Raw genomic sequence first — 23,437 nt, 5'->3', positions numbered from 1 at the left:
AGCTTGAATGATTCTTGTTGATCAAATATCTCAACGCAAGAACACTTGTTTGAGATTCGAATCACTCCACAATCAAGATTGATCATGTCGAGCTTGAATGATTCTATATGCAACCTAAACTACATAGAATTGCAAAGAAACTTAGCCATCGGCTAAAGAAAAGCACAAATGCTTCTTTTACTATATTTTCTAAGTCTCCTTACAAATACAACATACATGGCTTTATATAGCCTCAAAATGAAACTATTAAAGGCATTCAAGAGTTGTAACATTCATATTTAATGGTCATAATTAGCCATTATGTAATTGTAACCTAAAGTAAATAAAAACTCTTAAACTACATTAATGAAATACAATAACTCTAAATTGTAATCCACTCAAAATTTATCACATGAAACTTCATTGTTCTTCAATGTGGCATGAATTGAAATATCTTTTGATGATTTCAACAATATTTTTTTCACATCATCACTGAACCATATTGTATGATTGTTGTCTCTTGGTTCATATCAACTCACTTCGCGGACTTCTCTCGATTCTTGACAAAGTTTAGCGGCGACTTCTTCTTGATTCTCCCAACCCTTCCTTCTAACTTTCCTTTTCCTTTGCTAGCCACTATTATGGTTCCACTTTGAGGTACAATAGATGGAGGGGCAAAATGACTCATTTGCCCCTCTATTGACTTTGGCCGTTTTTTTTTCCTTACACATATGCTACCCTTATATTTTTCAGGTAAAAGTAAAACACCTATACACAAATGACGACAAATGATGCAATGGTCATGGAAGTCAAGATAGGGCAAGTAGTAATGTTATTTCAAATTCTTGTTTTGAATTAAATGTACGTATACGACTTCATTTTAAAATGTTTAATTTAAAATTTCGCATATGTATTTAAGGCATGCATGTAGTGACGTCACTACTTCAGAGCAAGAAAATTAGGAGCGTTACAAATAAAGCACAACGTCCATAAAGCATAAGACTAGACAATGAATCATATAACACTTACATATCATTACAACACGAATTATTATTCGAAAGGAACATCCGCTAAGAAATACAATGATGGCTTATTTGATTACTTGAGTGAACCAACAAAAGTTCAATTTTTGGTGGATAAAGGGTTCATTGCAGCTTGAATTTCTTCCAAAGTTCTACCCTTTGTTTCAGGTACAAACTTGGCAACAAACAAAACTGTGAAGCCACATACGGTTGAGAATATGAAAAAGATACCTTCCAAAGTTAACACAAACATCAAATTACTCATCCATTCACAATCAATACGACATGTTCAAGAGATGAGTTTTTATTTACCTGTAGAGCTCCAATTCAAAAGAAAGTTGAAACTGTAGGAGACAATCCAAGAACCTACCCAACTCACTAAAGTAACTAAGCTCCCTGCCAAACCCTTCATGTTTATAGGAAATATCTGAAGTAGAAGATGAAACCTTGTGTTAGTTCAGTTTAAAAACGACTCTAAACTTTTCACTAGCAAACATTGTCCTCTTTGAATTTTCCTTTTCGGGTTTCCTTTNTCACTAAAGTAACTAAGCTCCCTGCCAAACCCTTCATGTTTATAGGAAATATCTGAAGTAGAAGATGAAACCTTGTGTTAGTTCAGTTTAAAAATGACTCTAAACTTTTCACTAGCAGACATTGTCCTCTTTGAATTTTTCTTTTCGCAAAGTTTTAAAACGCATATGCTAGGGAGAGGTTTTCACACTCTTATAAAGAATATTTTGTTCTCCTCCCCAACCGATATGGGATCTCACAATCCACCCCCTTTCAGGGCCCAGCGTCCTTATTGGCACACCGCCTCGATTTCACCCTCCTTCGAGACTCAACCTCCTCGTTGACACATTGCCCGATGTCTGGCTCTGATACCATTTGTAACATTAGTAACAGCTCAAGCTCACTGCTAGCAGATATTGTCCTCTTCGGGCTTTCCCTTTGAGGTTTCCCCTCAAGGTTTTAAAACGCATTTGCTAGGGAATGATTTCCACGCGTTTGCTAGGGAGTGGTTTCCACACTCTTATAAAGAATGTTTCGTTCTCCTCCCCAACTGATGTGGGATCTCACAATCCATCCCCCCTTCAGGGCTCAGCGTCTTTGCTGGCACACCGTCTCGTTTCCACCCCCTTCGAAGCTTAGCCTCTTCGCTGGCACATAGTCCGTTGTCTGGCTCTGATACCCTTTGTAACATTAGTAACAGCCCATGCACATCACTAGCAGATATTGTTTTCTTTGGGCTTTCCTTTTAGGAATTCCCCTCAAGATTTTAAAACGCGTCTACTAGAGAGAGATTTCCACACCCTTATAAACAAGGTTTCGTTCTCCTCCCCAACCGATGTGAGATCTCACATGAGTAGTTAGAAGCTAGGCAAAGGAAAGAGTTTTGCAACTTCATGCTTTTAACTCCATATGTAATGATGTAAAAAGGGCTATCCCTAATAAAGTTTCTAAACTCATACCTCTGACATTATGACCCAAGGAATTGCTCCCATGCCCAACGAGAAAGATCCCGAGAACGCCTGTTTGTAGCAACATTACCAAAATGACTCAATTTTTTAAGTAGAACAGGCAAAGGAAAGTTAACCAGATTCAGTGACCAATCAGCCAAACAACAAATCTACTGCAAGATTGTAAACATATATGGTGTTTTTCCATGGTCAATTTATTATTCAATGTTTTATTCAACTGGCAACATTACCAGTACACCGAAAAGTGCCAACATGGGAGAGCCAGATTGCCATAGTTGGAGATCCTGCACATTCAAAATCATGGATCTTTTAGAATATGATGATGAATCAGAAAGCTCCCATACCGACTCAATCCTCCCCTCGAATAAAGTATACTATAGAGCCTCCCCTGAGGTCTATGGAGCCCTTGAACAACCTCCCCTTAATCGAGGCTCGACTCCTTCTCTGGAGTTCTCGAACAAAGTACACCCTTTGTTCGACACTTGAGTCACTTGTGACTACACCTTCAAGGCTCACAACTTCTTTGTTCGACATTTGAGAATTCTATTGACATGACTAAGTTAAGGGCATGACTTTGATACTATGTTAGGAATAACGACTCTCCATAATGGTATGATATTGTCCACTTTGAGTATAAGCTCTCATGGCTTTACTTTGGGCTTCCCCAAAATGCCTCGTACCAATGGAGATGTATTCCTTACTTATAAACCCATGATCATTCCCTAAATTAGCCAACGTGGGACTCCCTCCCAACAATTCTCAACACCAACCGGATTCAATTTCAGATAGAAGCTAGAAGTAAACCTTAAAGAGGAACGATAATGCGACACATAAACACCCCAAGCAAGTTCCTGCTGCAGAAATCTGATTGAATTCAAAGTTTCATTAGCTTGTTAGCGACTTCATACCATTCTAAGCAATGTAAACTTGCATAGCATTTCATACCATCAAAAGCGGTCGTCGCCCTGATACATCCATCAAAACTACACCAAGAGCAGTCATTGGTATCTGTAAAATCATAGCGGATAATGACATAAAAAGAGGGTTCTTGCAATTACGTTTCGGGAATGCGTATAATGCGAAAGAAAAACCTGAACAGCAGCCAATGCTATACTCCCAATATTTCCCGAAAACCCTGTCAGAATCCAGAGGATTTTACTTGTTTCAGCTCACCCAATCTTTATTTATTAAAAGTGTTACAATCGCACAACAATCCACACACTCGATCCAGATGAAACACAAAGAATAGGAGAGAGAACACAACAACGCACACACTTGATCCGGATGAAACACAAAGAACAGGAGAGAAAATGCAAGGAAGAATATTAGCTAAAGATTTTGTATTGATGACTTCAGATATGTACAGATAGAATATAGAGAATAGAGAAAGTACATCCTCAAAGCACTGGCTAAGGGGTATATATATGGTTTCAATTTAGTATATATAGCTTTAACAGATATAACCATCTATAATGTTCGGGTTTTTGCATACCAGCCAAAGTGAATAAAGATTTTACGTAGAATCCAATGCCATTAACCCCTCCAAATTGTTGCAGTGCCATAAGGCCAACTCCTGCCTGGCACAAATGGCTTAAAGTCACCATAAAGACAAAGGACAAAGAATGATGTTTTATTAAAAACTTCATGATTAAGCTCAAACTTGAAGGCTCACAATGAGGGAACGTGCATATTGCCTTCGGAATAAATCAAGAACACTTGGTTCACTGAACTGTTTAAGCAATTCTGTGTATTCCTTCAAGGTTAGGAAACAAACACATNATATTAGCTAAAGATTTTGTATTGATGACTTCAGATATGTACATATAGAATGTAGAGAATAGAGAAAGTACATCCTCAAAGCACTGGCTAAGGGGTATATGTATGGTTTCAATTTAGTATATATAGCTTTAACAGATATAACCATCTATAATGTTCGGGTTTTTGCATACCAGCCAAAGTGAATAAAGATTTTACGTAGAATCCAATGCCATTAACCCCTCCAAATTGTTGCAGTGCCATAAGGCCAACTCCTGCCTGGCACAAATGGCTTAAAGTCACCATAAAGACAAAGGACAAAGAATGATGTTTTATTAAAAACTTCATGATTAAGCTCAAACTTGAAGGCTCACAATGAGGGAACGTGCATATTGCCTTCGGAATAAATCAAGAACACTTGGTTCACTGAACTGTTTAAGCAATTCTGTGTATTCCTTCAAGGTTAGGAAACAAACACATAGGAAGCCATTGTTTAATAAAAAGAAGGAAAAATAAAAAAACTAGAACTAAAAAGGATAATAAAAAATATACTTGAATCTCGAACAATTCTGCAGAAATATCTTTCTGCCCCCTAAGCCGTTGGAGAGCCGCTTCGCAAGCTAACCCTTGGTCGTTCTTCGCCTACAAACAATACTTTCTTGATTAGATTGGTTTAAAAGATTGCTGATAAAATAGTTGACAGTGTCACATACAAGCCATCTCGGAGACTCTGGAGTGAAAGGAAGTCCTACGAGTTGTATTAGGCATGGAATCGCTCCTGCAGCACAATCAAAATAATGAGAAACCACCTTCTCTTATACCATCTTCATTTTAAGTCTCAAAATCATGCAAACAGAAACGCTACCAATTAGAGCAAGAGTCCTCCAGTTCACAAAAACTCCAATCAACCATGTCAGTGAAACACCAAAGCATATCATCAACTGTACAATCAACATTGTAAGATATTATGGATATTGAGAATGTTGTTGACATTTTTCTATTTGTTTGATTGTTTTTTTATTTTTTGTAACAATTGAAGTGAGAATTGGAAATTTTGTAACCTGAATGCAAAACTTCAAACCAACTAGATTTTGCTACATAAGTTATTTCTCACTAAATGTGTGACATTCCTTCTAAGGGGGTGGAAACCTCTCCCTAGTAGACGCGTTTTAAAAACCTTGAGAGAAAGTCCGAAAGAGAAAGCTCAAAGAGAACAATATCTGCCAATGGAGGGCGTGAGCTATTACAAATGGTATCAGAGCCAGTGACTCGGCGGTATGCTAGCAAGGACGCTGCCCAAATGGGGGTGGATTGTGAGATCCCACATTGGTTGGAGGGGGGAATGGCCCAAGGGGGGTCGATTGTGAGATCCCACGTTGATGGGAGGGGGGAACGAAACATTTCTTACAAAGGTGTGAAAACCTCTCCCTAGTAGACCATTTTAAAAATCTTGAGGGAAAGCCTAAAAGGAAAAACCCAAACACGACAATATCTACTAGCGGTGAGCTTGGACCGTTGTCCATAAAAAAATTAATTTAAAAAAACTTGCATATCGTATAATTAAAAATGACCAAATATATGCGAAAATTCCAACATATACTAAATTCATGATCATTTGCATTTTACCTGATGAACTGTTGTAAATGCTCCTCGAAGTTCTTTGGGTGTTATCTCTGCTATAAAGATAGGAACCTGTTGGATCAGGTCATACATAAGCTTTTCTTTATATATGTCAACATTTGAGATATTGTAAATGATAGAGTTGGAATTGTTGCAACATATACCACGTATGAGATAACTCCCATTCCGAATCCTACTAGCATTCGTCCTAAATCCAACCACCAAGCAGTCTACCAGTAGTCAGCACCAATTGAACAAGTCAAGTGAGGTTCTTTCGTTCAATTTAACAACAATATGGAAAAAGTGTCTACAAAATAATTCACATAATTTTAACCATTTCAAAATCACTCTCAATCATGCTCTTGAACTAGACTTTAAAGTCTCTGTAAGTCTCCGAACAAAAAGTGATTCTTGTAACAGCCCAAGTCCACCGCTCACTGCTAGTAGATATTATCCGTTTTAATCCGTTACGTATTGTTGTCAGCCTCTCGGTTTTAAAACGTGTCTGTTAGGGAGAGGTTTCCACACCCTTGTAAGGAATGCTTTGTTCCCCTCTCCAACCAATGTGGATCTTACAATCCACCCTTAGTAGATATTTTCTTCTTTGGACTTTCTCTTCGAGCTTCCACACAAGGATTTAAAACGCGTCAGGCTGACAGCGATACGTAACGGGCCAAAGAGATACTTTAACTATCTCAATCATATGATAAAAGATTCAAACTGACCTTAGAGAATGCTATAAGAAGCCACCCCAATAGGCAAAAGATCTCTGCAAAGCCCATTGTCTGCTCAGAAAACAAGGGAAAAAGATCAAAGAAGTTTATTGAAAGCTCGAAATTGCCAAAAATGATTTTAGGGGGAAAAAAAGGAACGAAGAAACTTACACCCCTTCTACCAATATAATCTGCCAGTTTTCCACTCACAACAGCACCAACTATTGCTCCAATTGTCAATATTGAACCAAAGACTGAATACTGTACAATCATCAAATAACAATTTGAGAACTTTGATAGAGAATGAACCCGGTCAAGTTTAGGATCTATTAGACACTTCTTAAAGTTTTGGAATCTATTACCCAATTCTCAAAATTCATAAAATGAACATGTAATTGAACCACTTTAACCTTGAATTTACTCTATTGTAACAACTCAAGTCCACCGCCAGGAGATATTGTCTTATTTAGGCTTTTCGTTCTGGGCTTCCCCTTATGGTTTTAAAAGGCGTCTTCTTTAGCCTTTCCCTCTTGGGCTTCCCCTCATGGTTTTAAAACGCGTTTGCAGGTTTCCACACCCTTTTAAAGAATGTCTCGTTCTCCTCTACGATGGGAAAGAAATATTTAAATAGATAGGAAAAGATAAAATAGATCAATGTTGGGAAAGCTGCCGTGCTTTATTATTGTTTCTCACTTCATGCTTAGAGTTACATAATCCCAATATTTATAGGCGTAACACTACCCAAAAATAGTAAATTATGGAAATCCTAGATAAATTCAAATCTACTGACAACCTACTCAAATCTTGGTACGATACTTTGAACCATATCATATCTCAACACTTTAAACACTTAAAATCTTGGTATTTTGAATCATATCTCAACACTCTCCAACTCTCCAACCGAGCTTATACACTAACCAGAAATAGTAAATTATGGAAATCCTAGATAAATTCAACTGAGCTTATTTGAATCATATCATATCTCAGCTTTGAATACTTAGAATCATATCTCAACCATATCTAACTATACACTAACCAAAAATAGTAAATTATGGATATCCTACATAAATTCAAATCTACTACCAACCTCAGCCTCCTAAATCTTGGTACTCCTAAATCTTGTTACTTTGAATACTTGGATCATAATGATCTCACAATCCACACCTCTTTGGGGTCAGCGTCCTCGTTGGCACTTGTTCCATTCTCCAATTGATGTGGGACCCCTCAATCCACCCTCCTTCGGTGCCCAGCGTCCTTGCTGGCACACCACCTCATGTCCACCCCCCCTTCGGGACTCAGCCTCCTCGCTGGCACATCACCCGATGTCTGACTCTGATACCATTTGTAACAGCTCAAGCCCATTGCTAGCAAATATTGTCTTCTTTGGGCTTCCCCTTCTAGAATTCCCCTCAAGGTTTTAAAACGGATCTACTAGGGAGAGATTTCCACACCCTTGTAAAGAATGTTTCGTTCTCCTCTCCAACCAACGTGGGATCTCAGATCTATGGCTAATATCGTAACTATGGAACCAAACACTATTACATAACTGAAATCAAGAACATGTGATCATACATTGAAGACAATAAGAATCTGTAAGTTTCATTCACCTCTGCTACGGTAAGAGCCAGGTCGGTCATGATTCCAGACTGAGAAGGTGATGAATATCCAATCTGAGAAAAAGCATCACAAAACATTATTTTCAAATCACTGAGAACTATGGGTGAATTTTGTCCCAAACTTACCCTAAACATTCAAATCGAAAGTAGCAAACAGTTTAGTTACAATCCATTTATTCAGTTCACATGAAAAGGCAACAATACGAATTGAAGATTGCCTCAACGGCATAGCTAAACTGAGGAGGAGTTCTGAAAAAAAAAAACACTTACGGCAGTGCCGAAGACGTATGAGCCAGATACAGAAACCAAAGTGGTGAGAATGAGGACGAAGGAGGCGGTGGAGACGGCGTGGGAGTCATGATTATTGGGTTCGATTAGAGGACACAACGCGGCGTTCTGGTCGCTGTGTTTGCCCATTTTAGATGCTCTGCAGAAGAGGAGAAAGAGGAGGAGGAATCAAAGAAACTGCATATCCGAGGGAGTGCCAAGGAAGGCAACTCTGTCAATCGCCGGTGGCAGTTGAAAAAATATGGACTGTTGTTTACTATTTTGGAAATCTAACACTAATGTAATTAGGTTCCACACAGATGCTCTTCCAGATCTGTTTATATATATATATATATATANAGACAAATGCAGATGATGTCATTTTCCATTTTTTTTTTTTTTTTTTTTTTTTTTTTTACTTCTATTCGGTAAATTAAAGTCACGAAACAAATATACAGCAAATCAAAATTGGAATTAGCTCAATTTGTGGAATTAGAAGCCTTTGCGCAATTCACTTTCTGATCTCGATAAAGCTACTCAGAATCAATGGACAAGAGGTCAACGATTACGTGAGTTGCTCAAACAATCCCAATCAGCCTCTCTCACGGTAGAAGAACAGATAATGACTATCTTGATTCATTAGAAATTGAACAAGTAAGAAAATTTCTCGTTGAGTTACATACTTACGTAAAAACGAATGAACCTCAGTTTCGGCCCTATGTCTTTCTAAGGTAGTTTTTCTAAGCATCGATTAACCATCTCGGTCCGAGGTGAAAAATTGTATTTGTATTAAATTGTGTCTTTAAAAATAGTTCATGAAAATCAAGTTATCGATATATTATTTCAAGTAAAATGTAGAAATGAAGATTTGAATTTTTTCACATATTTAATATTGTCGACAATTTTGAGTTTTCACAATATTGTTCTCTAGCGTAATTTTTGTTATAGGTAAAATTAACGTTTGGGTGACCGATAGATTTTAACTATATTCATCATGATTATTTTTACTGCAAGATCGATGATATTTTTTTAGTTCAACAAACTCAATATTTGAAAGCATATAAATAATGTAATTTTTTAATTCAAAATTTTTCTTAGATAAAATTGAGTAAACCAACTACACGTTTTGTCCTTAGAAAATGAGTTACGTATATTCAAGCATGCCGTACAAAGAAATAATTCAACCTTTGTTTAATAAATCAATTATTTTATCGATGTTCGCATATTATCTTCAACCCAATACCGAAGTAAGTACTTGGTTGAGATTTTTAGCTTTATCATCCATTTTAAGAATTTCAATATCACGTCTATATCGAAGAAGAAAAAACATCAATAGTTGTCTTCAATGATAGAACACTTGTACATTGATACTGATTTCGACAAATCATTCAATCACATGTCCTTTGTCCACATTTTTCAACACAACTAAGGTGATTCTTTATCGGTCTAGAGTTTTAGGATATTTAGATTTAAAGGTCTTATTTTTTAATAAGTTTGTCGGAGTTACATGATAATTCAACCACAGTCAAAACACCGATAACGAGCACACTGGACAGCTTGCTACTACCAGAAATAGGCCTAACAACACAATTGATAAGCCATTGAACTAAGGTACCAGATTCAACTCTATGTTGCTTATAATTTCTGCCAATGCAGCTAATGCAAAGCTCCATGACTATAGTCATAAAAGCTGTAGAAATCCCACAAACTTGAAAACAGCAGCATGAACAAGACATAATAACTTGAAAATCTACCTGCATCATGGAAAGAACACAGCTTATGTGAGATCCCACATTGATTGAAGAGAGGAACGAGTGCCAACGAGGACGCTAAACTCTAAAAGGGATGGATGGTGAGATCCCACATCGATTGGAGAGGAGAACGGAACACCTTTTATAAGGGTGTGGAAACCTCTCCCTAACAAACATATTTTAAAAACTTTGAGAGAGCCCAAAGAGTACAATATCTGCTAGCGGTGGACTTGAGCCGTCATAGATGGTACCAAAGCCAAACACCAAGCAGTGTGCCAGCGAGGACGCTGGCCCCGAAGGGGGTGGATTGTGAAATCTCACATCGGTTGGGAAGGAAAACGAAACATCGTTTATAAGGGTGTGTGGAAACCTCTTCCTAGCAAGCGCATTTTAAAAACCTTAAAGGAAAGCTCGAAAGGGAAAGCTCAAAGAGGACAATACCTGCTAGCGGTGGGCTTGGGCTGTTACAACTGAATAATATCAAAAGACAGATCTTAACAAGGGCCTAACCCGAACAAACGGCTAAAAAATGTAATTGGAAAGCAAGTATAATTCAATTGGACAAGATATTACTTATCTGCAGAGACCGAAAATTTGAATCCCTGCACCCTGTTCAAGTCTTATTCGCAAAGTTGTTAAAATTTACAGCCATAACTATTAGTCATTGATATAGATGTTGTTCTAAGCTCAAGAACAGGTTGATAGCCAACCTCTCAAAATAATAATAATGATAATAACTGAGAAAGCTTGAAGGGAAATCAGCCTACGAAGTGGAGTTTGTATAAAATTCTGAAAAATGGGCAAAGAAAACCAAAAGTCCATTGGCAAAACCTTTTGAATGAATGTATTTATCTTCTTCAGCCCACAAAGAAACTGCACAATGCTGTTAGGTGCAGTCTGCACCAACGGCTTCTTGGACAGACTTGAAACCATCTCTTTCTAAGCATTCAGCAAGTTCACTCTACAAAAAAAGAACATAAAAACAATTTACCATAATATATAGCTTCTTTTCTTTTCAAGGCCACCAAACCAACCAATGAAAAATTACATAAGAACAATGTTTTAGAAGGCTAAATATACAACTTTGAGGCTTTTCTTCTCATCCAGGTGAGGCAAAAGCTTTGAGATTGTATTAGCTTCTTTTTTAAACAATGCAAAACTACACAAGAACAATGTTTCAAAAGGCTAAATACAACATTCAGGCTTTTCCTCTAAACGAAGTGAGGTACAAACTTTGAGATTATTAATTTCTTTTCTTTGTTTTTTCCTTTATTCCATAACCGGGATCGAAAGCCACCAACCCGACCAATGCAAAACTACGTAACAACAACATTTTAAAAGGTTAAATACAGATTTGAGGCTCTTTTTTTTTTTTCTTTTTTTTTTTCAACGAGTTGAAGAACGAGCTTTGAGACTGTAAGCAACCCAACCGAGCAATGCAAAACTGGATATGAACAATGTTTTTAAATACAACTTTGAGGGTTTTCTTCTAAACAAGGTGAGGTACAAGCTTCAACCCGATATGAGACATACCCACGATTTATAAAGAAGAGCATTGACAAAAAAATGTAACATATCTATGAATTGCCACGTTCTTAAATAAAGATTACAAGAAGTTATTTAAATTTTTTATCTTCACCAAGAGTGTAATAAGAAGTTGAATTGCCATGACTCATGGCGTACAGACATGAATTTTTATGTTATCCAGTTCCAAAATCTTTCCTAATGTAGACATACGTAAAAGAGAATAAATACCTTTATCTGAGGTATCAAGGCAGGCCCACCATAGGCAAATGCTGTATAAAGCTGAACAAGAGATGCTCCAGCTCGTATTTTCTTGTAAGCATCTTCGCCACTACACGAATAAGTTTGATTATTACGTTCGATTCCAGGAAGGTGCAAAGTTCATTAAACAAAAAACAGAAATGCCAAAAAGAAAATACCTGCTAATGCCACCACAGCCAACTAAAGGAATCTTTCCCTAAAAGGAAACAAGAATGTCAATTTCAAAGTATGACAAATAAATGGTATGCATCCATGGAAAACATTATCCATCACAACATTGGAAAAACTACACAGATTAAACTACAAGGGGACGCCCATCAGCCATCAGCTTAGAATTTATCATATGAACTGTTGGAAGTTATGGCTTATGAACAACTGTACATTGATAACTATCCTATAACTTCACATTATAGTAACAATGGAATGCATAAAAGGAATACAAAAGTTCAAAGTCTTCAAAGAGTAGACTGAGAAAGGAAAAAAGGTGGAAAAGGAGGGAGAGCTAAAGATCATCCCTATGAAAAAAAAGTCTCCGACCGTTTCGTTTCTGCTCTAGTTAATATTAAATGCATTGATTGCTCTAGTTAATATCATGCAAATTTTTGAACTCAAGTAAAAGAAAATGTTAAGAGTATGTAAAAAATTAAATATACATAACCTATCAGCTTAAATTTGATCTAGGTTAGTGATATGTTAGCAAAAGTATAGAACTAAAGCCGAAATGAAAAAAATCATCTATGATTTCAAAGATGAACAAATTAATGAAATTCAGAAAATAGGCCGTGAGACACATGAAACACTATAAGCATGGGAATTGCCAGGTAAATGAGTGAGTTGAAGTCCAACAGCAGCGTGTCTAAAAACTTGAAATGGCCATTCTTACCATGAGGCCAACATTATTTTACCATATAGGGCAACCCAATGAAGTAAAAGTTTCACATTTCATAAGATTCGCCAACATACCCTGGTCAAAATATACATCTCCTTTAGGATATTGGTGGATAGATTGAAGAGAGGCTTCCCACTAAGTCCACCAGCTTCTGCAGCCAATGGATTTTTATCAGCAGGCTCTGGTCTTGAAACAGTTGTATTTGTTATAATCTAAAACCAAATAAAGACAAGAATTAGACGACACTCAAGTCAATTAACCAAGCAACAAAATTTTTAGTCGAATTTAAAGTTGAAAATTTAGCATAGCATATTGTAGAAAGAAAAGATACCAATCCATCCAAACGGAGGGCTAGAGCAACCTACAATCATAAAGAAAATAAAAATTAACAAAACTAAGCAAGAAATGAAGAATAAGAACATACAAAGGAAGAGACAAAATCAGCATTCACATACAGCTGCTATATCTTCAAGGTCTTCTTTTGACAAGTCAGGGGCTATTTTCACCAGCAGTGGAGGAGGACCCTCCTCACCCCATTGCATTTCATCCCGAGCTTCTTGAACCTGGATGAAAAGCAGAAGATATCATGACAATAACCCTTAACAAGTAACTTAATGAATATGTCAAGGCCCTTGCTTTATACCTTACGGACAAGGTCCTTTAATTGCTTCCTACCTTGAAGCACGCGCAATCCAGGGGTATTAGGTGATGAAACATTAATCACCTGTAAGGAGGTAACAATAATTTGGGTTTTAGGAAAATGTATCAAATGTTAAAATTTGGTTTTGGCTACAGAATTTCCTCCCTAAAAATGACTAGAAGAAAGCATTGACTAGACTAGCTGAAGAAGATTCATAAAACTGTAAGAATGTTGGATCTTCCAATAATCATCATAAGCCTGGCAGCTCTGTAGAATTTAATTTAAATTCCTAGTATATTTTATAACTTTTAACATATTTCTTTAATAATAAATAGAACATGAACGAAAAATTTCCAAGTGGTTCGTTAAGGGAATTGAGACATGCCTTAGCACTTATGGTTCCACCAAATACCTGGTCCAATGGCTTTAAGGCTAACAGATATTGCTACCAAGCACCACATCATTCCTTTGCAAAATCATAGTACTATACAACAACACCTACCTTCCCGTTGGACCTCAAGATACCACATAACCTCAAGATACCACATAACTAATAAATAGTCATACATCGTAAAGAAGGCACAATTCCTTATAAAATCCATCACAGTATTTCATAATTTAAGGCAAATTGGCTGCCACAAATACTAACTTACATCCCCTTTACTGATGATCCAAACCAAAGGTATCCAAGTACAGAATACAGATACAAAATAACCTACTCCCTTGCAATGCTTTCCTGTTAAATAAGCACAATTCCCAGGAAGAAAAAGAACTATGGCCGACTCTCAATTCAAGACATGGAAGGTTGGGCGAGAAGATCACAATGAACCTAAACGCCATTGAAAACTATTTCACATCTACAGATGAAATAAGCAATTTAGAATTTTCTTATTTACTTACTTCCATACAGAACAATTAATAGCAAGTGGCAGGCCAATAGCCCAGTGAACCGTATGGGGCAATCAAGGAAAGGGGGGCATACTGGCAAGTACAAGAAATTGGCCTCACTCTGCTTTATTAAAAGCAAGGGCCACTTCTCTTGTTATTTTGAACATGATAAGATAAAACATGATAAACTATATAACATATGACAGAAGCAGGGAAAAAAAATACCAAGTAATCAGCATACTGGGACAATGTATGAACGCCTTGCACATAGTCTGCAGCAGCATCTTCACTATTCTTGTTCTTACCAAGATTTACTCCAAGAATTCCAGGACCAGCTTTACCACCCTGTTTGACGTCATCACTAGAAGAAGGTGAAGTGCTCGAAGTTTCATCCAACTTTCTTTTTCCATGCTGGGCACCCAACCTCTTTGCAACTACAACAATTCCCTCACTATTGAAGCCGTATCTATTAATGATAGCTCTGCCCAAATGAAAAAAAAAAAGAGTATATATTATCAACTCAAAGAAATGTAAATAGGCTATCGAAGATAGACCCATCCTCACAAAATGAAAAACCACAAAAAACACTAAGCATGAGTATTTGGACATAATGTATCGCAGTTGTTGTAAAAAAGGGGACAGATCTCATGTTCAAAGCAAGGCTTTTACATGTGACATGGCAAAGTGAATGAAATCCATTTCCTACCCTTCATCACGTAATCGGAAAACACGAGGCTTTGGATTGCCATCTTGTGGAACAGGCGTCACAGAACCAACCTCCACAAAGCCAAAGCCTAATCCAAGAAGACCATCAACCGCCTCAGCATGTTTATCAAAACCTGCAGCAAGACCTATAGGATTTGAAAAGTTCCTTCCCCAAACTTGAAGTCCTAAACTTTGTGGATCAAGCCTCTTCTCCCTTGGAACCCAACCACGAGCTGCTGCTAAGACACCTAGCCGATGTGCAACCTCAGGGTCAAGAAGGGCAAAAAAGGGGTTCACCAGTTTCGTGGCAGAGAATAGCCAACCACTGCAAGATACCAAAATATGTAATCAAATTTAATACTTCGAAACCCTGTTCAAGTTGGTACCAATACATATGTAAGGTTAACATAGAATACTAATTTCACAAGTGAAAAAAGTGTTTCCACATGCTTAAGACTAGTAGAGGCTATAAAAAAATATACCACATATTAAAAAAAAATATAATAATTAAAACAATTAAAATTTAAAAAAAAAATTGATGCAATCATACGTTTAAATCCTGCCCCCACTTTTAGAAACCCAAAAGATATCTTCAACATATACAAAGTCATACAAACTATTCTAACTTTCCCACCACATTTCTTTAACAAGCCATCAATCAGAGTGCCACACATTTTTAAAAAAGCGACAAATTCATAATGACATATCATGCATAAAGCTCTCTGCAGTTCTGTTAGCCTCTTCTTGGAAGCTCTGTAATATACTCATTCCAATACAAGAAGAAAGTTTTACACGTGACCTTTTCTGCCAATAACAATAATCCTGAGCAACCTCAGTCTCCTTTGCCTTCATTGGGGAAATTCCACATATAAACACGAAATCACATCCAAAATTTCTTGATAAAAGTCAGTTTGTAATAGTTGGTGCCAAAAATCAGAGATTTTCCAAAGCTTCGTCCACCAGTTGAACTTAACGAGAAACAGTAGCACAGACATAAAGAAACTTCCAACTATTGAAAGTAAAGCAATAGGAGGAGATGCTCTTTTAAACCATAGAAAGGTTGGCTTCCCTCCATACTAATAAGATGACAAATTTTGGAGTTTCATTCGGTTAAAGCATGAATACACATTTGAAAGAAAGCAATTATACACTCACAATTCAGAACTGTCAATTTACAAAGTGAATTCTAAGCTAAAGTCAACGAAAGTAGTGGCTCTAACCGGAAACATTAAGACAAGACTAGCATGTACCATTTACTACTTTTCCTATCAATTAGAATTTAAAAGAAAAATAAAGCTCCAACCAGGATGATAGTGTGCTTTCTCGCTCTCAACTCACTCAATTCTATTTTTCTCTCATTAGCCAGTGAAAAATAAAGCTATACAATGAAGCTTAGCAGCTGTAGAACATAATATATTTTGATTAGTTTAGTTAATGGTTATTGGGGTCCTATGTTCAAATTGGAGGATAAGAGAACGTTCTCATCTTTTATCAGATTAAAATGGGATCAGGTAGGATGGCTAAAACTTTCTTTAGCCAAGCTTATTAAATGTCCTTAAGACACCAAGTTTCCTAAGAAGGAGAAATTTGGAAAGGGTTTGATATGGCAACGGAAAATGGTAATTTGATATAGATGATGAGCAAAGTCCATTACTTTACCAAATGATGGAATGAAAAGAAACATAGTGATTTATATTGATGAATACATGCGAGGATGGGTAGTCTTCTGAAAAAATGATCTGTGAGAATCAAAAGGAGTTTAAAGGTAAAATATTAAAGCTTCGTTGGAAGAAGTAGAGAACTTGAAAGCCATAGAACCTCCAGAGAGAAGATGAAATCTTTTGCTCAAGTGAATAAAGATTGTAAAGGGGCTACAATTAAAAATGAAGAGAATCTAAGAAGCACAGACACTTTAATTTGACTAGCATGTTCATGTCTAACACGTATCAGACACATGGACACTCCGACACTTGTTGGACATATATCAGACACATGTTAATACAATAGAAATGTTAGACACTAGTTGTACAAAGTCAAAGTAAGTCCAACATTTGCTAGACATGCATCACACTTATAAACACACACATAAAAAGAATAACAAAAAATTTAGAGTGAAATATATCAAACTAATTTTTAAACATATAAATGCATAAACTCATTGTTTTTGAATTTCGATCTTGTATATTTTGATAAAATGTGTTCTTGTCATGTTTGGATCCCAATTTTTTAAAAATGACAAGTTGTCGTGTTGTATCCATACTTGTGCTTCTTAGAAGAGAACAAAAGGGTGCAACAAAAGAAGAAATTGTGGCCTCGAATGATGTGGACTTTACTGAAATAGAGTGAGTTTGTACCACAGAAATCACAAGGCTTGGCATGCAATTTCAAAAGCTTTAACCTACAACCTCGTATGACTGTACGCTTAAGAAACATACATAACACAAGTATAAATGTGTCACCACGATGGATGGTATGCAATTCCGATAAGTAGGCATACATCACACAAAGATCTAAATGTGGTACCAGAAAGTTGCTTCATCCACAGTACTCACATAAGCTCCTCCAGCTATCACTAGGCCTATGGTGGCTCCGGTTAATAATCTCCCCTACAAATGAAGATAACCAACGATAGTCAGGCTACACTTAAGGAGTAAATAATCTTTGGAAAGTTGGCAACGCAATATAGTGCCAACTAATATATAAAGAAAAACAATATTTGGAGGTAAATAATAATTAAAATAGTTAACGTTATCAAAATAGGCACTGTTACAATTATCATCGGCTCATTCTCTTTTATAATCATATCAATTATGAATGAATGAGAAAGTGATACAGAAATCAATGAACGCCTAAACAGGTAAGCTTACGTACGGATAGATATACAAGGACCACTTCACATTCATTAGCTAGATAAGCGAAGGACCCATTGGTGACTAGCAAACTGGTGAGGAACAAGCAGAACCAATGAGTACCACCAGAAAGAGAGAAACGGGTGGAATTTATACAATACAACTCTTTTGGATAAATCAAAAAATAAAGTATCCCAACAAATCTAAAAAATGGAAAACCTATGCATTGGAAAATTAAGTTTCCCAGAGAAATACTCGTGTCTTACATTTAGATGGTTTCATAAAAGGTAAGCAATCAAGAAGACATAGAAGACCCAAATTGTGACATATGATCACAATACAATGTCTTGTTCAAGTAACAAGACTAAAAAGTTATCTTGAACAATCAAAGAAAATAGGGGGTCGTTTGAAAATTCCTCTACAATCAATTCTTGAAATATGTTTTTGTAATTGAAAACCAACTTTCACTCTTCAAAAGAAACAAGCACAAAAAACAACGCCCAACCAACACGAGGACAAGAAAATTAAAGATGTGATCACTCACCAACTGTGGGCATAAAAAAACAAAGTATAGTCACAATTTGTGAAATATGTTTACAGATTTGTTCCAATAACTGATCAGGTTCCTTTTAAAAGATTCTGCTATGGTCTACTTATATTATCGTGCACCTGTTTGTTAATAACATGTAATTATTCTAGAAAAACAACACATCCAGGAAAATAACTGTTAAAAAATAGTTACCCAACTTGTTTTGCTGGTTTCTATGGTTAAAAAAATTAGAACTCAACTCTCAAATAGGCCATAATATTCAAGTCCTCAGTCGCACTCTTACCTAAAATGCACCAATGCAGCCCCACAACAAAGGACGAACAAAAACCCATGGAGCTTTCTTTTCCTAATGTCGTCCATGACACTATAACTAATAGGCATTCGATATCTGTCTATTCCTACCCAAGCCAAGAGTTCTAGTCCTTTGATTAATTTGCTTCCTAATCTCACATCTAAGTTTACAACGGGCTTCTCCGACTCTTAGGACATATCATGGTGGTAATTAACGTCTACTTTACGGCTTCAACCACCACATTTGTACTTTGATCACCATTTGATTTCCTCCTAAAAAGCAACTTCTTCGAACAAAAGGTCACTTCCCCTAACACCCCAAAGAGCGCTCTTGGGATCCTTCCAAAATTAAATTGACATCCTTTCCAATGATAGTATTCTTCTCATGTTCTATCTAATCGATTTATTTTAAAATTTAATTTGTTCACAAAGGAAAATCAAGCTAACCATATCTCAGTGTTTCCATCCATCACTTGTCCACAGAGAGATTCAAATTCGCACTATCTAGACCCATGTTATGGAAGTAAATGGGGGAGGAGTATGCACTTGAGTAATCTAAAAAAACGCAATAAAAATAAGCCCAAAAAGGGAAACCACTAAAGAAAAAGCCTCTTACAAAATAAGTCCCATAAAAAACCAATGTCATCAAAGCCCAAAGGGTTACATGGAAACGAGTAAGGGACCAAACCTCTCTATGATGCCTTTAATACTTTGTTGTTCCTCTCTCCCCACAAATATCACCATGAAGTAGACACCCCAACAAGCCAAAAGAAACTGCCCTTATCCCTGAAAGGCGGATGGGGGAAGAACTCCTCGAACATCCCCAACAAATTTTTGTAACTAATAAGTGGTAAACCAAACACATCCACAAAAAGACTCCACAAAGAATGCACATAGTCGCAATTCTAGAGGATATGATCCACATCTTCCTCAGCCTTCAACAGAGGATATAACAAAACGGGTCAATCAACGAAGGCCAATTTATTGGGAGGCGATCAAGAGTGTTAGCCCAACCATGCAAAACCTTCAACTTCCCCTTTTTTGCGATGTTAATCTTCCAAAGAGCCGAGAAAACAGAGTCCCTATCATGAGAAAGGTCTAGCATCTAATGAAAAAAGAGCAACAGGAGAAACCTCGAGAAGAGTTAGGATTCCAAATACGAACTTCCTTCTTCCAATCCTAACATCAAATGTCCCCTCTCCCAATCCTAAAATCAAACTGTCCAAAAATCAATCTTTGAAACAATTTGAACAAACTCAATCGTTTAAATTATGCAAGTTCTACTGTCATCAAATTGGTTAAAATCAATACCAAGCAACAAGCAAAAAGTATTCAATTTTTGTATGAAGCTGTGTTTGTCTGGGTTGTTGATGCTTTGGAGAACTTGCTTCTCTCCCCTCATCCCCAAAAAGTTTTTCAGTAAAGTTTACTGCAACAATGGCTTTATATGGATCCATAAAGTCGCGAACAATAAGGGCTTCATACAAATTACCAAAGTGCTCAACTGAGGGTTGGAAGAATTCCAGGGTTATCTCTTCAAGTGATGAGTTTAGGGGATACAAGCCTAGTGGACATAGTCAAAAGCTCCTCACGGAGAAGTGGGAATGAGAAGGGGAAAAGAGAAGTGACAATAAAAAACCCTAAAAGGAAACCATCTCAGGAAGAATTATGAAAATTGGACTGGAAAGAGGAAATCATTCTCACCAAAAAAGATTTCACGAAGATTGGAGTAGGATTCTCAAAATTCTTGAAGAACTATAGGTCACCTTCATTATAAACCTCCTCAACCTAATAAAGCGCTTCTCAGTGTTTCATGAAGGAGTTGGCTAGGGTTTCTTGTCAAATAGAGGGCGGTTTAGCTTTGGGCCAGTTGCTAAAGGTGGAGAATTGAGATGTCAACAAACATAACAAACTTGATATGATCTCCTACTACAATGGTTGGGTTAAACTATCAGGCATCCCTCTACATTTATGCCACATGGGGGATTATTAAAGCGATTGGTGATTGTCTAGGGGGCTTCATTGATACTTTGATAGTAATTCCATGATCATCGATTGCATTAAGGTAATCAAAATTAAAGAGAAGTTTAGATATATTCTGATAAAGGTGACACTATAAAAAAAAAACACTAAGGAATTCAAGGCACAAGTTGAAATGTATTAAGATGGAATCTCATTATCGACAAGGTGGCCAAAACCCATGATAATTTCACACCGGTTGTCACACGTGTTTTATTGTGGCTCGACGAAGACTATATTTAGTCCAATGGATGGATGGATGGAGATCAATGATGGGTTTAATTTCTCGATAGCAATTACAGAGAATTTTGGAGTTCCAGAAGGGTTGGGTGAGTGGTGTTGGATGCTATAAGGTCCGTCAGTCACTATTCTAATAATGTGGAAAGAGGAAAGCATAGTTGGTGAAGAAGCTTTCATCAGAGTGTATTATGTTCGTTAGCGTGTAGGTTTGGTGGGAACATCAATGGTTGGATTTAGGGGTGTCTAGGCTCTGTTCTTCTCAAGATAGAAAGGCATATTGGCAAGAATTGCACACGTGACTTTAACATTGTCAAATGGATGAAAGAAAAGTTCCATGGGAATAGAACAGCTAAAAGCAGGAGGAAGTTTACTCGGTTCATTTTGACTATTGATTTAATTGATGTTCCTATGAATAATGGGATTTGTACGTGGTTTGGTATGGGTAAGAGGACCATGGCTTCATGGTTAGATAGATTCCTAATTTCAAGGGATTGAGCGAGGTTGGATAGGTTAAATTACATCATTTCTCCCTTGCATTAGTTATGGGAGCATGTAAATGGGCCACACAAGGAGGAGGATATGAAGCATTGTTGGGTAGACCATGGTTTTAACCAAGGCGGTTCACGACTAGGCAAATAAAAAATGGTCTTGGAGAAAAGGAAGGTTTGAATGGTTTTATCCACCCTTGAGGCCTGTTAGCCTGCCAGTCACACTCAGTTTGAAGCCACTGTAATTCAGATGCAGCTTGACAACTGAGTGAAGGTTGGAAGTGGGTTGTTCGGTTATGATCTAAAACGATCCCACATCCTAGAAAGAAGTGGACAATGGGAAGACTTCATTGAGTAATGGGAAACCAGCATCCTATACAAATAGTTAAGTGAGGCCCCCTCTTTCTAATTCAAAAAAGAAATGAGGAGTCGTTTGAAGCGGTTGTGCTCAACCGTGAGCCTCAACGCCCACTACGCCACCTAAGCAGCCGAGACTGGAATTGCTTTCACATCTTGCACTCCCTAACCTTTTGTATTGAGATTTAGAAGTAAAGCCTTATTGCTAAGTCACAGTCTTATCCCTTATTCGATTTCTTTACAACCAAACGGTGGACATAAGCACTAGAAACAATCAACATTAAGCATCAGGCCTATGACAGAGAAACCCATTAATAAAACAAAACATTAGAGCCATTCCATTCATGATCCCAGAAACAAAGCTTCTGCTTCAAACCTCAAAATTCTTCACAAGAGAGTACAATTGAAACATTCTCGCACAGTAATTTTGTTTCTAAACTACACATTGAAGCAGAGCACCCACAAATAATTCCAACGCCCATTAATCCAAAAGCAATCGTCAAACCTCATGTTGGTAAAGGATCAATAATATTTATAAAAAGAAAACGGCCAACAGAGATAAGAGTCTGAACCTTCTTAGAAGTGTGAGGGATCTTATGAATGGTCTCAGGAGCAGAAGAGAAGTGCCTCGCGCCTTGGAAGGGGCGTGAAACCAACGCTTTACAGAAAGCATCTCTTATTAGTTTTCGAGTAGCCATAGCCGCCATTAACGAATAAAACCCAAGAACGGAGAGGAACAAAAGGTCGAAAGAGAAAAGAAAAGCGAAAAAGGATCTAAGCTCCAACAAAGGCAATGAAGGAGATGCTAAGTGGTGGGACTGACAAAAACCCTCGTAACTCTCACGACTTCCAAATTATAAACGGTAGTCGGGATTGCGGCGGCGGCGGCGGCGACGGCGGTGGAGAACGCCACAAAGAGAATTTTGCCCAATGCCCGTTAACCCGTTGTAGCTTATTCCTTAGGGTTTAAAATTTTAATTGCCGATAAAAAGATTCCATTAAGTAATTTTCTGATATATTTTAAAAATAAATAAATATGAGTTTCTAAACCTAATTTGAGGAGCATCTCTATCTTAGATACGACTAAGATACGACCAGATGTTCATTGACATGATCAATCTCGTTAGTCTTGTGTCACAATCGTCTTTTCCTTTTCTTGGCATTGACAATTGTGCGACACTCACTCTTAGCACTGAGTGAGTCAAGCCAACTTCAGATCATGTTGCCTACGGTCGGGCAACATGTATTCAAACCTCGGCCCCGATTTGAAGAGAAGATTTTACAAAGCGGGGGAGAGAGTTTTGGAAAAAGAGTTTTGAAAGCAAGAATGAGAGAGAGATTGAGAGTGATGTTATATAGCATGCAAGCAAAAAGGCAACAACAGTTGGCAGAGAGAATTTGAAAACTAGTGACCCAAAATTTTCTACCTAATTTAAGGTCGATACTGTATAGATATCATGAACATTGAATGCGATTGTGGAACGGGATTGTGGAATCCGGTGAGTGACTAAACTTGGGAGGGATTTTGTATATGT

At 37.2% G+C, this 23,437-nt stretch overlaps 2 protein-coding genes across 2 annotated transcripts; both read right to left on the bottom strand.

Annotated features, from left to right (window-relative positions):
* Window positions 1-969: 969 nt before the first annotated feature.
* Window positions 970-8,754, bottom strand: LOC111784836 (sugar transporter ERD6-like 5). Its single transcript, XM_023665384.1, has 18 exons — window positions 8,454-8,754; window positions 8,175-8,237; window positions 6,739-6,828; window positions 6,580-6,639; window positions 6,019-6,084; window positions 5,861-5,926; window positions 5,100-5,175; window positions 4,948-5,012; window positions 4,787-4,876; window positions 4,609-4,689; window positions 4,429-4,513; window positions 3,571-3,614; window positions 3,425-3,487; window positions 3,284-3,343; window positions 2,710-2,763; window positions 2,471-2,530; window positions 1,314-1,428; window positions 970-1,232 (listed from the first exon to the last, which is right to left on the bottom strand). Exons 1-18 carry the CDS (start codon window positions 8,598-8,600, stop codon window positions 1,102-1,104), a joined length of 1,416 nt encoding a protein of 471 aa, XP_023521152.1. The 5' UTR covers window positions 8,601-8,754; the 3' UTR covers window positions 970-1,101.
* Window positions 8,755-10,748: 1,994 nt separating this feature from the next.
* LOC111784837 (dihydroorotate dehydrogenase (quinone), mitochondrial) lies at window positions 10,749-22,872 on the bottom strand. The gene is made up of 11 exons (XM_023665385.1): window positions 22,475-22,872; window positions 17,632-17,714; window positions 15,110-15,433; window positions 14,629-14,884; window positions 13,519-13,599; window positions 13,331-13,438; window positions 13,207-13,236; window positions 12,950-13,087; window positions 12,145-12,182; window positions 11,957-12,056; window positions 10,749-11,162 (listed from the first exon to the last, which is right to left on the bottom strand). Exons 1-11 carry the CDS (start codon window positions 22,607-22,609, stop codon window positions 11,088-11,090), a joined length of 1,368 nt encoding a protein of 455 aa, XP_023521153.1. The 5' UTR covers window positions 22,610-22,872; the 3' UTR covers window positions 10,749-11,087.
* Window positions 22,873-23,437: the final 565 nt, after the last annotated feature.

Source organism: Cucurbita pepo, unplaced genomic scaffold, assembly GCF_002806865.2.
Source record: "Cucurbita pepo subsp. pepo cultivar mu-cu-16 unplaced genomic scaffold, ASM280686v2 Cp4.1_scaffold000279, whole genome shotgun sequence".
NCBI classification, from domain to species: Eukaryota; Viridiplantae; Streptophyta; class Magnoliopsida; order Cucurbitales; family Cucurbitaceae; genus Cucurbita; species Cucurbita pepo.
The sequence above is the reverse complement of the archived record's forward strand: the minus strand, read 5'-3'. Positions and strand labels throughout refer to the sequence as shown.